Source organism: Bos indicus x Bos taurus, chromosome 17, assembly GCF_003369695.1.
Source record: "Bos indicus x Bos taurus breed Angus x Brahman F1 hybrid chromosome 17, Bos_hybrid_MaternalHap_v2.0, whole genome shotgun sequence".
Lineage (NCBI taxonomy): Eukaryota > Metazoa > Chordata > Mammalia > Artiodactyla > Bovidae > Bos > Bos indicus x Bos taurus.
Window position 1 is genome coordinate 1,622,089 of NC_040092.1, and position 13,445 is coordinate 1,635,533.

General features: G+C 66.7%; 1 protein-coding gene across 16 annotated transcripts; it reads right to left on the bottom strand.

Moving 5' to 3' along the window:
• Window positions 1-1,536: 1,536 nt before the first annotated feature.
• GUCD1 (guanylyl cyclase domain containing 1) lies at window positions 1,537-13,432 on the bottom strand. 16 transcript variants are annotated; one of them, XR_003515138.1, is made up of 7 exons: window positions 13,105-13,430; window positions 8,119-8,203; window positions 7,294-7,459; window positions 6,220-6,311; window positions 5,460-5,597; window positions 4,164-4,405; window positions 1,537-3,665 (listed from the first exon to the last, which is right to left on the bottom strand). XR_003515138.1 is itself a non-coding variant. In XM_027566155.1 (7 exons), the coding sequence occupies exons 1-7, from the start codon at window positions 13,313-13,315 to the stop codon at window positions 3,473-3,475; spliced, it is 1,083 nt and encodes a 360-aa protein (XP_027421956.1). In that variant the 5' UTR covers window positions 13,316-13,427; the 3' UTR covers window positions 1,537-3,472. The 16 variants fall into 16 exon arrangements, 13 of the variants coding, with proteins under 13 accessions (XP_027421956.1, XP_027421957.1, XP_027421960.1 ...); XM_027566155.1 differs by having other exon boundaries at window positions 1,537-3,668; window positions 5,460-5,550; window positions 13,105-13,427; XM_027566156.1 differs by having other exon boundaries at window positions 5,460-5,550; window positions 13,105-13,421.
• Window positions 13,433-13,445: the final 13 nt, after the last annotated feature.

Below are 13,445 nucleotides of genomic sequence, written 5' to 3' on the forward strand. Positions count from 1 at the left end.
GCACACTGCTTCCCAAGGGTGAGTGGACCAGGAGGCCGAGAGGGAGGCCGGCCCATGAGGAGGCTCTCCCGTGCTGAAGGGCTCCAGGTGCCCACGGACAGACGGCAGGGCGTGCGGAGGGCCCACCGAGCGCCTTGACTCCCGCTCCTCGTTGATGAGCTTTTGTGATGAAAGGCGAACCCTCGTCAGGCTGAAGGCGGCCCTGAAAGCCAATAACACCACACGGATGAGTTTCAAGGGTCACAGCGGTGAGCTCAAAGTTGCCTGATTGGATGAGAGCAGCACCTCCGTGACCCTAATAAGTGTCCACCGCAGATAGCCCCGAGAGGCGGTGGGAGGTGTGATGGAATTGGGGGCATGCTGCACAGGGCCAAGCCCTGGACACAGTGCCCTCCTTCCCTGCAGGAGAAACGGGCCAGCCCTTGGCCAGAATCACCTGTCTGCGTGCAGTGGCAGCCTCCGCATCAGAAAGCGCTGTGTCCTTCGTGCGGGGTCCATTGTGGTGGGGGCACTGCTCTGCCCAGCCCAGGGACGGGCCCAGGAGGCCGTCAGGTGGTGCTGAGGTGCGGTCACCAGCCTTGTCCCAGTGGGCCCATCAGGGTGGACAGGCTCTCGCCTTGTGCCTCAATGTGAGTGACCGGGACAGTCTGGGTGGCAGAGCGGGTAAAAGCACAGCAAAGCTTACCAGGTGGAGGACTGGCCTGGGCTTCTAGCCCCTGAGCGGAGGGCCCACGCCCACTTCCAGTTCGGGGCTGTGTGGCTTTGGGTGAACAGCTTGGCCGCAAGTGGACCTGTCAGATTTCAGCTCAGTCGTCCCACCAGCGAACAAGACCCCGGCGTTTGGTGGAGGTGGAGGTCACCGTGGGGCCAGTGGTTTTGCTTTGGTGGGAGGACCAGTGATCTAAGTCCCCAGAGGATCAACAGCCTGTGTGTTGACCCGTCTGCTTGCTTTCTCAGTTGCCCCACGGCACTTGGGATCTTAAAAGTTTCCTGACCAAACCTGCGGGCCCCGCATCGGAAGGTGGGTTCTCAACCACTGGGCCACCAGGCAAGTCCTGAGTGATGACCTCAGGATACTGGATCAGGGCTTACCCAAAGGTCAGCATCATTCAGGGAAGACCAGGGTTCCACAGAAACAAACTGTGTGGCAAAGCAGTTTGGGGAGCCCCTGAGTGAATGGGGTCCCCACGCTATAGGATCAGAGCCTTTTCTGCACCTCCTAACTGCCTGGGCGGGGTTCACACACGCCTTGCTAGCCGAGCTGGCCTGGTCACAGCACCGTCATACAGATAGAGCTTCGCACCTTTGGCTCTCAGCACAGGGCTTTAGAGATGACGGTTTCTGGAAGGTTCCCCGCTCTGGTCTCCCAGATCCCTAGTGATCCTTCATGCTCGGTTTCGAGCTCTCCCCCGCTTGGCACCTCCAGTCACGTCCTGAGAACGCCCGGGTGGCTGGTGGCCAGCACACCTACACGTGCGCTTGGGAGCGGCCGTCCCAAGGAGACCAGGATCACAGAGGCGGGCCGGGGGCTGCCAGTGTCTTGCAGTGAGGATCATGTTTATTGAGAATGGCTCATTACAAACAAGAGAACACGTATAAAAATCCCTGTGATGCGTAAGATCCCTTTTGCCCCTAGGTGGCCGGGGAGACAACCAGCGGCCCAGGGCACCCCCTCCACGTGCAGCCAAGGGGTCACGGCGCCGCGTGACGAGTCCTGCTGTCTCCAGCCCCGTTTTAATGATTTGTGTGTGAACAGGACACAACAGGGTGAGGTTTGCCTCCGAGACCCGCTCTAGGCGGGTGGCAGCGGCCCCGCGACCAGGCAGCTCCTGTGAACCTTCCAGACGGGTGCCTTCTAACCTGCAGCTTGCCCCGAGAGGCTCGCTCCTCCGACCTGGGGACAGTGTCTCTGATGGACGAAGGCACCGTGGACACTGTCTGTGGAGGCTGCTCCCTGGGCAGCCCCTACCAGCCCAAGTACTGGGCCTCACCAGAGGGCGGCTGCCCCTTCCTGTTGCTGTCTCCCTGGACGCCGCCACGCTCGCTGGGGTCACCCGGGCCTCCCGGGGCACCCAGCCCGCAGCTGCCCCGTGTGGCCCTCCGGGCATGGGAACCAGGGCTCGGGGGTCTCAGGCCACCCAGGGTTAAGGCAACGGGACCAGACGGGCCCGCAGGCAGCACTAGCCTTTGAACCCAGGGCGGCTGCCTGGCCAGAAGCGCCTGCCTCTCGGTCAAGGCTGTTGGGTCGAGGAGCTGTACGGCTGGGTGGTCCTGGGTGGTCTGTAGCCTGGGGAAGTGGCAGCAACCACCGCCCCAGCATCAGGCGTCCAGCAGCGACGACCAAGACTTAGGTGCTGTGGCTGACGGGGGCGTCCCGGCCCCCCTGGCCAGAGGTAACCCGGGGCAGGGGCAGGAGGTGTCCCAGCCCCTTTTGGGAATGGCCCATTTCCCTTTTTTCTCCAGGGGCGCAGACCCAAGTTCAAGACGCAGCCCCACCTCTGTCCTGAGTCAGGTTCTGGCTGTGGCGCGAGGCCAGCCTGCCTGCGGCCCCGGGTCCCCTTGGCTTTGGAAGAGACCCTGGCCTGGCTTATCTGCCCGTGAAGAGAGGTGTCCGTGGTTCCAAAGTACCTGTGACCCCACTATTATTGTCTTGCTTGAGGTTGAGTCTCACCCCACCAAAAGTGAAAACTTCAATCTCAAAAAAACACCCTCCCCCGGCGAAAAAAAAAAAGACTTAAATCACACACACACACACACACCTCTGGCTAAAAAAGGAAGGAGCAGGAAGCTGCTCTAGTCCATGCGGGGGTCCGCGCTGTGCAATCCTGGGTTAGGGTTACTCCCTCTGCCGACAGAGACCACCTGGCCTTCTGTGCAGAGCGCCAGGTGTGAGCACTGGGCTGGGGGGAGGCGACAGGCTGCCCCCGGCCGCGATCGGGTGTGCAGGCCCAGGGCCCCAGCACCCAACCCTGAGACATGGGGCTGCCCGCACTGAGGCAGGAGGCGCTGTGGCGGGGGCAGGGAGCATGTTTGGGGCCCAGGCTGCTGGCCCTGGCCCTCGGGTTGCCACCGGGAGCCAGGGTCCCGCCCACAGCCCAGGGGTCCGCTCCAAGGAAGGCCGCAGGGGCCTGAGGCCTTTCTGCCTGAGGTCCAGCCCTCCCCAGGGGCCTGGCCACCAGCTGCGGGGACTGGGCCCCCCGGGCGGGGGTGGGGGAAGGGGGCAGCGGGCCCAGAGTGCCTGCCTTCCGACCAGACCCTGGGGAGGCTGGAGCTGACACAGCCCCAGGGCCCAGGGTGGCTACTCCACACACAGCCCCGCGGCTCTCGGGGCTGGGTCCCGGGTCTGCAGGGAGGTGGGCTCTTGCGCCCCTGCCTGCCCTGAGTCTGGCTTGCAGGCACCAGGGAGCCCGAGGGGCAGACGTGCCCTGAGCGCAGTGGGAGCCGGCCTCGGCCTCGGGCCCGGAGGACGACGTCAACAGCCAGCAGGGACGCGGCGCCTCGCCCGACCCCGGGCCTGGGCCAGCGCCTCTGGAGTGGCCTCTGGGGGCAGGGCAGCGCACAGCGGGCCCGCCGTCAGCTGTCCGCGTAGACAAAGAGGATATCCTCGTCTGTGCCGTAGCTGGTCCTGGCCTCCTCGAAGTTGCTGATGCTGGCGCTGCACATTCCTGCTGCGGCAGGAAGACGGGGCGGTCAGCAAGGGGCGTCCCAGCTGCCCCCCACCACGTGGGACGCCCTCCCTGCAGCCGCTGTGGCCCCTGTGAGCCTGTCCTCTGCGCTTTCTGTGACTCAGCAGGAGAAAGGGTTAGAGGGGAGGGGACTCGCTGGGGGCCGCAGGGCTGTCTGCGCCAGGCAGGTGGTCCCTCCCTGTCCCCGGGGCCGTGGGGAGTCTGGGCAGGGGGTGGGCGGCGACCAGGGCCAGGGCCGGGCAGACTTTACTTTTTTCTTTCGGCCACTCTGCGCAGCGTGTGGCCTCTTAGTCCCCTGACCAAGGTCCCCCGACCTCCCTTTCTAGCACGGAGGGCTGGCCTGGGGGCTGGGGGTGGTGGGAACTGCAGCCCTGGGCTGGGCCCTGGGTGGGGGCAGAGGGCGGGCTTGGTGATGGCCCGGGGCTGGGGGGTAGGGGCCCCAGGGAGAAGGCGGTGGGGCCCGCCTGCCCCACTCACGGTCGGCGTAGGCCGGGTTGTTGTAGAAGACGCAGCCGGCAGCCCGGCTGTAGCCGCGCAGCACAATGAAGTGGCCCTGGTAGTCGGGGGAGCGGCAGAAGCAGCGGGGCCCGCTGGGCGTGAAGCAGCAGTACTTGGGGGGGCTGGAGCAGAGGTCGCAGCGCAGCACGCCCGAGTTCACCAGCACGATGGCCACGTGGCCCTGCGCCAGGTGGGCCTGGATGTCCTGCACGCTCACCCTGCTGCAGGGCGGATGGGGTCAGCGCGCCGCTGGGCCCGGGCCCTCACCCTGCTGCAGGGTGCACGCGGTTAGCGCGCCGCCGGGCCCCAGGCCCTCCCCGGACCCCCGCCGGGCCCCGGCCTGCCCCGTGTTCCAGGTGGGCCTGGATGTCCTGCACGCTCACCCTGCTGCAGGGCGCACGGGGTCAGCGGCGCCGCTGGGCCCCCCACCGGGCCCCAGCCCCTTCCTAACCCTAACCCTAACCCCCGCCGGGCTCCGGCCTGCCCCTTGTCCCAGAGCCCGGGCCGCGCCTAGCGTCCGCCCTGAGCTCCATGCGGGGGGTGCCCACCTGCTTCGTCATGGTGGCCGGGGCTCAGCGGGGGACCAAGCATGGACGGGGGGTGCCCAGGACACGCTGGGCCCACAGGCCCTTCACAGGGTGACCGTACAACTCCAGACCTGCCCCCCACTGCCCTGGTCTTTTACCCTAAAGGCTGCATTAGTAACATAAACGGGTGGTTTAATTTACTTCCCCGAATTGGAACCAAGCAAGGGGTTATTTCTCTTTCTGTTTGAGGCTCCTTGTGGCAGAAGGGGCTGCTGGGAAGGACTAGTTGGCAGCACCTGCAGGGGAACCCCAGGTCAGCCGGCTGTTCCAGACTCCTAGGCCCCGGCCCCTCTGAGGCCCCCGGGAGGAGGAAAGTCCAAGACAGACCCGAGGCGGGAGGGCTGGGGGGATTCCCCAGGGCCCGGGCCCCACCGTCTTCACCGGTGGGTAGGGGCCAACGCCCAGCCACACTGAGCCCTCCTTCCTTCCAGGCCCCTCGGGGGTGCGTGTGGGCACCTGGTGGCCGGGCCCAGCTCCAGCCCCACCGAGTCACAGAGCAGCCTGGTCTGATGCTGTGGCCCAGGAAGTGTGCCATTTTTCCACTGGGTCTCTGAGAGGAAGCAGCTGGCTCAACTCCCAGCAGAAGGTATGACCCTGAGGGGCACTTCAGCCACCAGGAAGCCCGGGGTGGGGGTTCCGGGTGCGGGTCAGTGCATGGCTGGGCCACTGGGGTGACCGTGGCACTCACCGCTGGGGGGGGACGGGAATGGCCACGCAGCTGGTCAGGTGCCATGGAGCTAACACCGGCTACTTCACCCTCCAACACGCGCTCACGTGGCCTGGGGACACGTGGAGAACTTTTCCCTGTGCCCAGAGGGCTGTGTGCCTGGGTCAGGTGATCGTGAAGACAGAAATCCGGGAGGACGGGAGACCCAGGGAGAGACCAGCCCAGGTCTGAGAGCCGGACGCCTGCTGGGCACAGTGCCCACAGCAGGCTGGGGAGGAAGCTGCTTGCGTCTGGGCAAGTCTCCCCCGCCCCGTGTGGAGAAGAGGGAGACCTATTAAGGTCAGGCAGCCGGGAGGAGGTCTGGCCAGGCCTCCCTGACAGCTGACACCCAGGCCGTCCCTGCCAGCCTCTCACCGTGCCAGCGTGCTCCCCAGGCCGTCACCCGCCACTAGGGTCCCTGTGCTCTGCCCCAAGGCCAGCACTCCCCGAGCAGCCCAAGGGATGGCTCAGATCTGTCCTGCTCACCTGTCCCTCTTTCCCCCGGCTCAGGAGCCACCCCAGGTCAGAGTTTTGTGTAGACTAGGTCACGTAGCCCCCAACCTGTTCCCATTTTATGGATGGAAACACTAAGGCTCAGGGGTCGGGGGCAGGGACAAGTCAGTGCCCACAGCCGGCAGGGCGGGAAAGCTCAGGTCTGCCCCTTCCCAAGGGAGGCCGCCCCCTGCCAGCCCCGGGGCAGCAGGTGCACGAGGAAGGGGGTGGGGGAGACGCACGCACTCACCACTTCTCCACCAGCACCTTGCAGGTCTTGGCTTGTGCAAAGAGCTGGTTCACCCGGGTCTCCTCTGTGTCAAAGTGCTTCCTGTAAAAGGACTGCGAAGGCAGAGCAGCTGCAGAGGCTGCCCACCCTGGCTGTCTGCACACCCGCCCCCCAGGGAGGATGTAAACAGCACGGGGGTCGGGAGTGGACATGGGCCCGGCCCGTGGGCGGCAGAACCACCCGAGGCTGGCGAGGGTGCTCGGGAGACGGGCGGGCGGCAGGCTCGGGCCGGTACCCTGGGGGTGGGCGGGAGTCTGGACACCACCCACTTGGCTCAGCCGGCTCGTGTTAGCAAAGGACATGGTCTGTTTGGCGCAGGGGCCTTCGGGGGGCCAGGGGCCCCATGGGGGAGGCAGAAGAGACCCTGCTCTGGGCCTTTCCTCCACCTCAAGGCCACGCTGACCACACCAGATCCACCAGCCTCTCCCCCTGGCCTGGACGGCTCAAAGGAGAGCTAGGTAGACGGGCACTGGCCACGGGGTAGTGGTCCTGTCGCCCACGAGGCCGGCAGGCACTGTCTGCTCGGCCCAGGTGGGAGGCAGGCCTGGCTCTAAGGGCGGCAGGGTGCACTGGGGTCTCAGTGAGGCTTTGCCGGCATTCTGTTTTTTTTGTTGTTGTTTGTGTGCTTTTTGTTTTTATTTTTCGAGTTATTTTCTTGACCGTCCCACATGGCTTGTGGGGTCTTAGTCTCCGGCCAGGGATGGAACCCGCGCCCTCTGCGTTGGAAGCACCGTGTCTGAGCCTTCCTTTTTTATAAAAGTGAAAGACGGTAGACTTTTTTTCCTTCTAGAACACCAGAGACCCAACTTGGAGCTGGCTGTCCCTGTACGAAGGAAGAAAACTGGCCCGTGACGGCCGGAGGAAGACAGGTGCGGAGGCCGGGCCGGCTGGAGCCGCGACAAAGGGAAGGAGCATGAGTCGCGAGGGCACCTCCGCAAGTCGGCAGGTGCGTCCACGACAGGTGGGGGTGGGGCGCCTGAGCTGCTGGGCGCCGGGGCCTGGCCCCACACCGGGAAGGCCGCGGCCGGCGCGCACCTGGCTCCTGTAGCCCTTGTCCACGCCCAGGGTCTGGGTGCAGAAGCGGTGTCGCACGCCGAAGCGGCGCATCAGGTAGGCCAGGTCGATGGTCCAGATGCTCCTGGTGAGCCGCAGCTCCTGCAGGGCCTGCTCGAACTCAGCGTCGTCCAGCTGGCCCAGGTACCTGCAGGCACAGTGCCTGCTGAGCCTCGGGGCAGCCTCCCCCTGAGGGCCCGCCGTGTGAGCCTGTGCCCCCGGGAGGCTCCGCCCTGCGTCGTGAACTCCTAGGTCCTGACCGCACACTGCCTGGGGCCTCCCGGGTACCACGCAGGTCCCCGTCCGGGGCCTGGACTCTGCACCTGGCGTCTCTCACGGGCCGTGTGACTCTGGGCCAGTCGCCAGCCTCTCCAGCCTCGTCTCAGGACCATCTAAGTGCTGGGAGCACACCTCATCCCTAGTCCCCTGAGCGTTAGGCACAAACACCTATCTTGCCTGGACTTCCAGGAAGGGGAGCAGGAGGCTGCCCTGCCCAGTGACCCCGTCTGCCGAGAGTCCGAGGTCAGGGGGCTGCAGGAGGGCCCTGCATCTCGGCCGTGGGGGTCAGTCTGTGGGGCAGGCCTGGGCACTTGTGACTTCCTGGCCGTTCCAGACTCTGGGCATCCTCCGGAGGCAGAGCTGGGGCCTGGTCCACCGCCGCGGGCTTCCACAGGTGGGGTGGAGCCTGGGTAGATGCTGGGCCTCCCCCAAGCCCCAGCTGGAGACAGCCGCCTGGACAACGAATCCCGCCCGGGGCTCTCCCCGTGCACCCCCACCCCTCCATCAGGGCTGGCCCGGCGCACTCACCGGAGCACCATTCTGGAGCAGGCCAGGCCGCAGTCCCAGTGGTAGAGCTGCTGGATGATGGGCACCGGCAGCTGCACGAAGTCCCCTGCATGGGAGGAGCGCGGGGGTCACGGGCGGGAGGAGCACGGTGGGGGGGGTCACGGGCAGGAGGAGCAGGGGGGTCACGGGCGGGAGAAGCAGGGGGATCACGGGTGGGAGGAGCGCGGGGGTCACGGGCGGGAGGAGCAGGGGGGTCACGGGTGGGAGGAGCAGGGGGGTCACGGGCGGGTGGAGCACGGTGGGGGGGTCACGAGCGGGAGGAACAGGGGGGATCACGGGTGGGTGGAGCGGGGGGTCATGGGCAGGAGGAGTAGGGGGGGGTCACGGGCAGGAGGAGCGCGGTGGGGGGGTCACAGGCAGGAGCACAGGGGTCACGGGTGGGAGGAGCACGGGCAGGTCACGGGTGGCAGGGGCATGGGGGGGTCACGGACCCTCAGCGCAGTGCCTGCCCGCCACCCCACTCCCACTGGAGCCGCCGTCACCAGCGCCTGCTGAGGTCCCAAGGGGCCACTCGAGGACGGTCTACGGCCTTACCAGGCCCCTCAACCCATTCTCCTCACCACAGCGGCGGTCCCCCCAAAACGCCGGTCTGAGCAGGTCAGCCCTATGCACAGGCCTCCGGTGGGGTGGCTCCCACACCCCCTAGGACAAGGCCTGCGTGGCTACCGCCCTGGGGCCCACTGCTGCCCAGCCTCCCCTCGCCCTCCCCAGGCTGGAGCCTTCACAGGCCCCTGGGCCTTTACATACCCGCTCCCTCCTGCCTAGACTGGCTCAGCCTCCCAGGCCACGGAGTCAAGTCCTGTCTGCAGACGTCACTTCTCCACAACGCTGCCCCCATGGTGCACGGCGCCTCCACCCCGGGCACCATGCCCCCCCTGTGGCCCCTCTCTGGAGCCCCTCTGTGGCAGGGGGCTCCCAGAGGCATTCGGCAGACGCTCCTGTCTCAATTCCCAAGGCCACTGACTCCACAGCCCCCAGGGTTTCAAGGAGGGGGCGGTCACACATCAGCCAGGGCCGGCTACCTGGGGCGGAGCAGCAAGGGCCTGGCCTGGGCGTTCCAGTTTGGGCTCTCCCACTGGCTTGGGCCTCTGACTTTCACTTGTGGGCTGGGTCTGGCCATCCCTCAAGTGGGGACTTTGGTCTGATTTCCCTTTTGGTCAACAAACATTGCCCCAGAGACCCATGAGTGCCCAGCCTGCGGACTGGCAACTCGGTGGCGAGTGCCTGGGCGGACAGCACACACGGGCGGCGGAGGAAAACTAGGGGCCAGGCCGGGGACCGTGCAGGACGCGCCTTAAGACCGGAGAGCGGGGCCATGGCAGGCCCCTGTCCCGTGGCCTGGGGGGCCCTCCTGCCCTGGGGGTCCCGGGAATCTGCATGGAGCTCAGAGCTAAAGAACCGGCCGTGACACTCTCCTCGTTCAGGACACCCTTCCCACTGCCGTGGTCTCCCCACCTCTGAGGTCTCCAGGCAACGCTCCAGAACTCACAACCGGCCCGCGCAAAGCTGACCCCCAGCACCCTTCCCCACCCCACCCCCACGTGCACCAACCTGCAGGGCGCCCGGGAGCCCTGTGGTCCATCCTGGCCTTGTGACCTGTGACCTCCTGTAGCCTGCAGGGGTCCCAAGCTCCTGCTCTCCCATCCACACCCTCCCCTGCCCTCAAGGCCTGGCTCAGAGGCCAGCACCTCCCAGGCCTCCCGGGACGGCAGGCTGGCCGTGCCCCCTCGTTCATTGGCACTCCGCTGGCCCGGGCCCCCATGTGGACCCCTTCCCTGCTGGACTGTCCACGCCCTCTCCGGAGCAGGGCTCAGGACTGTGCCTTGGCTGCACCGCCGTGGCCTCTCTCCTCTCCCGCCTCACCCACAAGGCCCGCAGAAAGCAGGGAGGCACGGCTGAGTGCGAGCCGCTTGCTGGCCAGCCGCCTGGCCCCTGGCAAGATTGTCCCCGGGGCCCCTGCATGGGTGCTGCCGGGAGCCCCGTCTTCCATCTGGCTGGGGCCTGGGGCGCTGAGACCAGTCGGGGTTCAGGCTTCGCTCTCTCCTTCCCCTGGCCCCAGGAGGCCCCAAAAGGAACCCAGGCCACCTCTCTGGGCCTTTCAACATCCGCCTCCGCCCACTGCCACGGACTTGGCCCCGTGGGCCCCAACCTGTCCGACTTCTGCCTGTCCCCCGCCCCCCCAGTCCCTCTCCGGCTTTGGTCCACAGCAGCCGCAGGGGTCCCTCCACAGTCTTCCATGGCCCTCAGGAGCCAGTTCTTACCCCTTACAAAGCCTTCCCGGACCTGCCCCCCTCGCCCCGGGGGAGCTCTCTCACCCTCGGGACTCAAGCCTGCCCCTTTTTGTCACTCAGGTCCTGGCTCCAAGTCCCCCCGCCTGTGAGAGGTGTTTACTGACTGTGCTTTTGGGGGCAGGGGCTGCTCCACAGTGTCTCCTTCACAGTACTGGGCAAAAATGACAAAAACACACAAAAAGCCTGCCTGTCGCCCCGCTGGACTGTAAGCGGCCCCAGGGCAGAGAATCGGCTCGCCGTACTCGCCGTGGTTCCAGTGCCTGCTGTCTGATGCAGCAGTGACTCCAGAAACTGCTGCTGGAAAGAAAGGAACTCCCGAGCGCCCACTACGGTGTGCCCTGGGCACACTAGGTCACGGACGAGCCCTGCCATCCAGGTGCTCACGTCCCAAAGCAATGCCCCGCCCCCGAAGGCTGAGCAGAGGCAGAGGCCTCCGCAGGCTGCTGGCCTCTGCGGCCTGTGTCCCGCCCTTCCAGAGCCCCTCCCAAAGCTACACACTGCCTTCTCGTTTTTCTCTCCACGGGCTGTTTACTCCCCAGCCTTGGCTCCTGCATATCCCTCCGTCCAGAAGGCTGTCTCCCATCTCTGAACATGTAAACGCATCAGTCCCTTCCCCTCCATCTGGAGGACCGGAGCTGGTATCTGTCTGCCCGCTGGACCCGTGGGGAACTCCTCAGTGGCAGGCACGGAGCGTTTGCCTCCTCCCAGCCTGGAGACCTCGGCAGACAGGCTTCGGCGGTGAATGGAAGGCATTTTTGTTTTTTTTTTTCTTTCCCTTGAGCGGCCTGAGCCTCCGGGTCACCGCAGGACTCCCCTTCCCCCAGGCTTCCAGACTATGGTCCTCTGTCCACGGCTCCTCCTGACTCTGCGGCCGGGGCTTTGGCACTGGCTGGCTGGGCCACCTGTGGCCAGGCTCCGACTCTTGTCTGTGCCTCCCCCCCCTCGCTGTAAAACGTGGCACCGCCTGCTGCTGGCTGGGGCCCTCGGGAACTCTGCCCCACCTCTTCTCGCCCTTATCTCTTACCCTTTGATCCTGCCCACACCCCTGAGGTGCCTGACCACCCGCCTGGGGCCACCCCCAATCCAGGCACAAGCAAGTCGGCCAACCCAATAAGGGCAGGCCTTCCAAGCCCCAAGCTGCTGCCAGGCACCTGGAGCCACAGCCCATCCCACCTGAGGGCCAGGGTCTGCCTGGAAGGGGCTGACCCGGCTTCAGCTGGCAGCTGTCCTCAAGAAGGAAGGCAGTTTCCTGGTCCTGAATACTTAAGCTCTGGGTCGGTTCATCTGCAAAAGTGCAGGTGACAACTGGAACCAGCTTCACCCAAGTCGTTATGAGGATTGACGAGGCCCTGCATGCAAACAACTCGGGCAGAGTGCCTGCTCAGAGAAAGCGCCCTGGAAATGAGTCATTACTCCACTCAGGCTCTTCCAGAAAGGCAAGTGTCTGGTCTAAGATCACAAAGTGAGACAACTGGAGGACGAGACAGCAAAGCCCGGGGACAGCCCTGGACCCAACTCCTTGCTGCAACTACAGTCGTGTCCCACGGATGCCTCAGGGCTGGGGTCTTCCCCGTGTGGGCCCCTCACTCGTCAACTGTATGCCGCACAGGGGATGGGGAACCACTGCCCCCCCCCCCACTCAGAAGAGCACACCGAGGCTGGCCACTGATTATCAGTCTGTGCCCTCCCGCCTCCCCCCGCCGCAGCAAAGGAACTCAGGCGCCTGGAAGGAGGAACTAGAGAAGGAAGACCCTGTAGCAAGACACCACGCAGGAGTCTGGGAGGCCAGGGGCAGGCGGCGGTCCCTCACTGCTCTGCGATCCCTCCCAGTTGCCTGCCCCTTCTAAGGCCTCAGTTCCCGGAGTGGGGACAGGGTCTCCTCAAAGCAGCTCTAAAGAGGACTTTTCCCTCCTGGGAAAGGTGACCCCTCCCCCCGCCCCGGCCGCTCAACCAGGACCCTCCTTCCCTCCATGACCGCAAGCGAGAGATGCCCAGGGGTGTCCCTGCTCCGGGAGTTATCAGGAAAACAAACAAACCCCAACTGACCGTGGCCGGCCCGGCGGGACCAGCCGGAGCGCACACCTGGCCACGTTTCGCTCAGAGCTCAACAGCAGGGGCCGCGGCGGCGGTCGGCCCAAGGTCGCGCGGCTGGACCCTGCCCGGCGCTCGGGCTGGGTTCTCCCCCATACCCGATCCCCGGGGTGAGGGCTGCCCCCCACCGCTGATCCCCGATCCCCGAGGTCTTGCCCCGGGCCCACCGCGATCCCCGGGGTGAGGGCCGCCCCCCGATCCCCGGGGTCCTGCCCCGCGCCCACCGCGATCCCCGGGGTGACGGAGGGACCACACTGACCGGGCTCGAGCGGCGGCCCCGCTGCCTCCGCGTCCACCTCCGTCCTCATGACCCGGGCGGCGCGGGGCTCCCATGGCCCCGGCCCGGCGCCGGCTGCAGCTCTGGCGTCGACTGGGGACGAGAGCGCGCGGCCCGCGCGCGCCGGCTTCCCGGGCCGCCAGCACCAGCGCCCCGGGGGGAGAAGGGGCGGGAGGCGGCTGCGGCCCCAAGCCCCGCCCCGGCCCGCCCCCGGCCCCCACGCCGGCCGCCCCCCGGCCCGCTCCTCCGGGTCCCCGCCTCCCCTGTCCGCACGCCGGGGGCACTCGCCTCGCTCAGGGCGCCCCTTCCCTGGCGCCGTCGGCTTCGCAGGCTTCCGCTGTGGGGGCAGGTCCCGGCCCCGGGCCTCCGCGCCCGCCGCCCCCGCCGCCCGCCTCGCCGTCCAGCCCGCGTCTGGCGTCGGGTGCTGGGGAGCGCGAGTCCCCCTCGGCCCGGGCCGGCCCGAGGGTCGCTGTTTCCGGCGGCACCTGGGTCCAGTCATCCGCCCCGCTCTTCCCCGGGCCCGGAACTATTGTACCCGAGCTCGGGTTCCCCAGCCGGCGCGAGAAGGATGAACGCGAAGGCGAGAGACCCCGCCCGCCGCCACTCGGGAAAAGGAAGGGGGCGGGCAC

Excerpts from the sequence above, each read along its gene's own strand:
- GUCD1 (XM_027566155.1), bottom strand. The coding sequence starts at position 13,315 with ATGACTGGACCCAGGTGCCGCCGGAAACAGCGACCCTCGGGCCGGCCC. Across the intron at positions 8,204-13,104 it reads GAAGGGGCGCCCTGAGCGAG|GGGACTTCGTGCAGCTGCCG; the intron begins GCGAGTGCCCCC and ends CCTCCCATGCAG. Across the intron at positions 6,312-7,293 it reads ACAAGGGCTACAGGAGCCAG|TCCTTTTACAGGAAGCACTT; the intron begins GTGCGCGCCGGC and ends CTGCCTTCGCAG.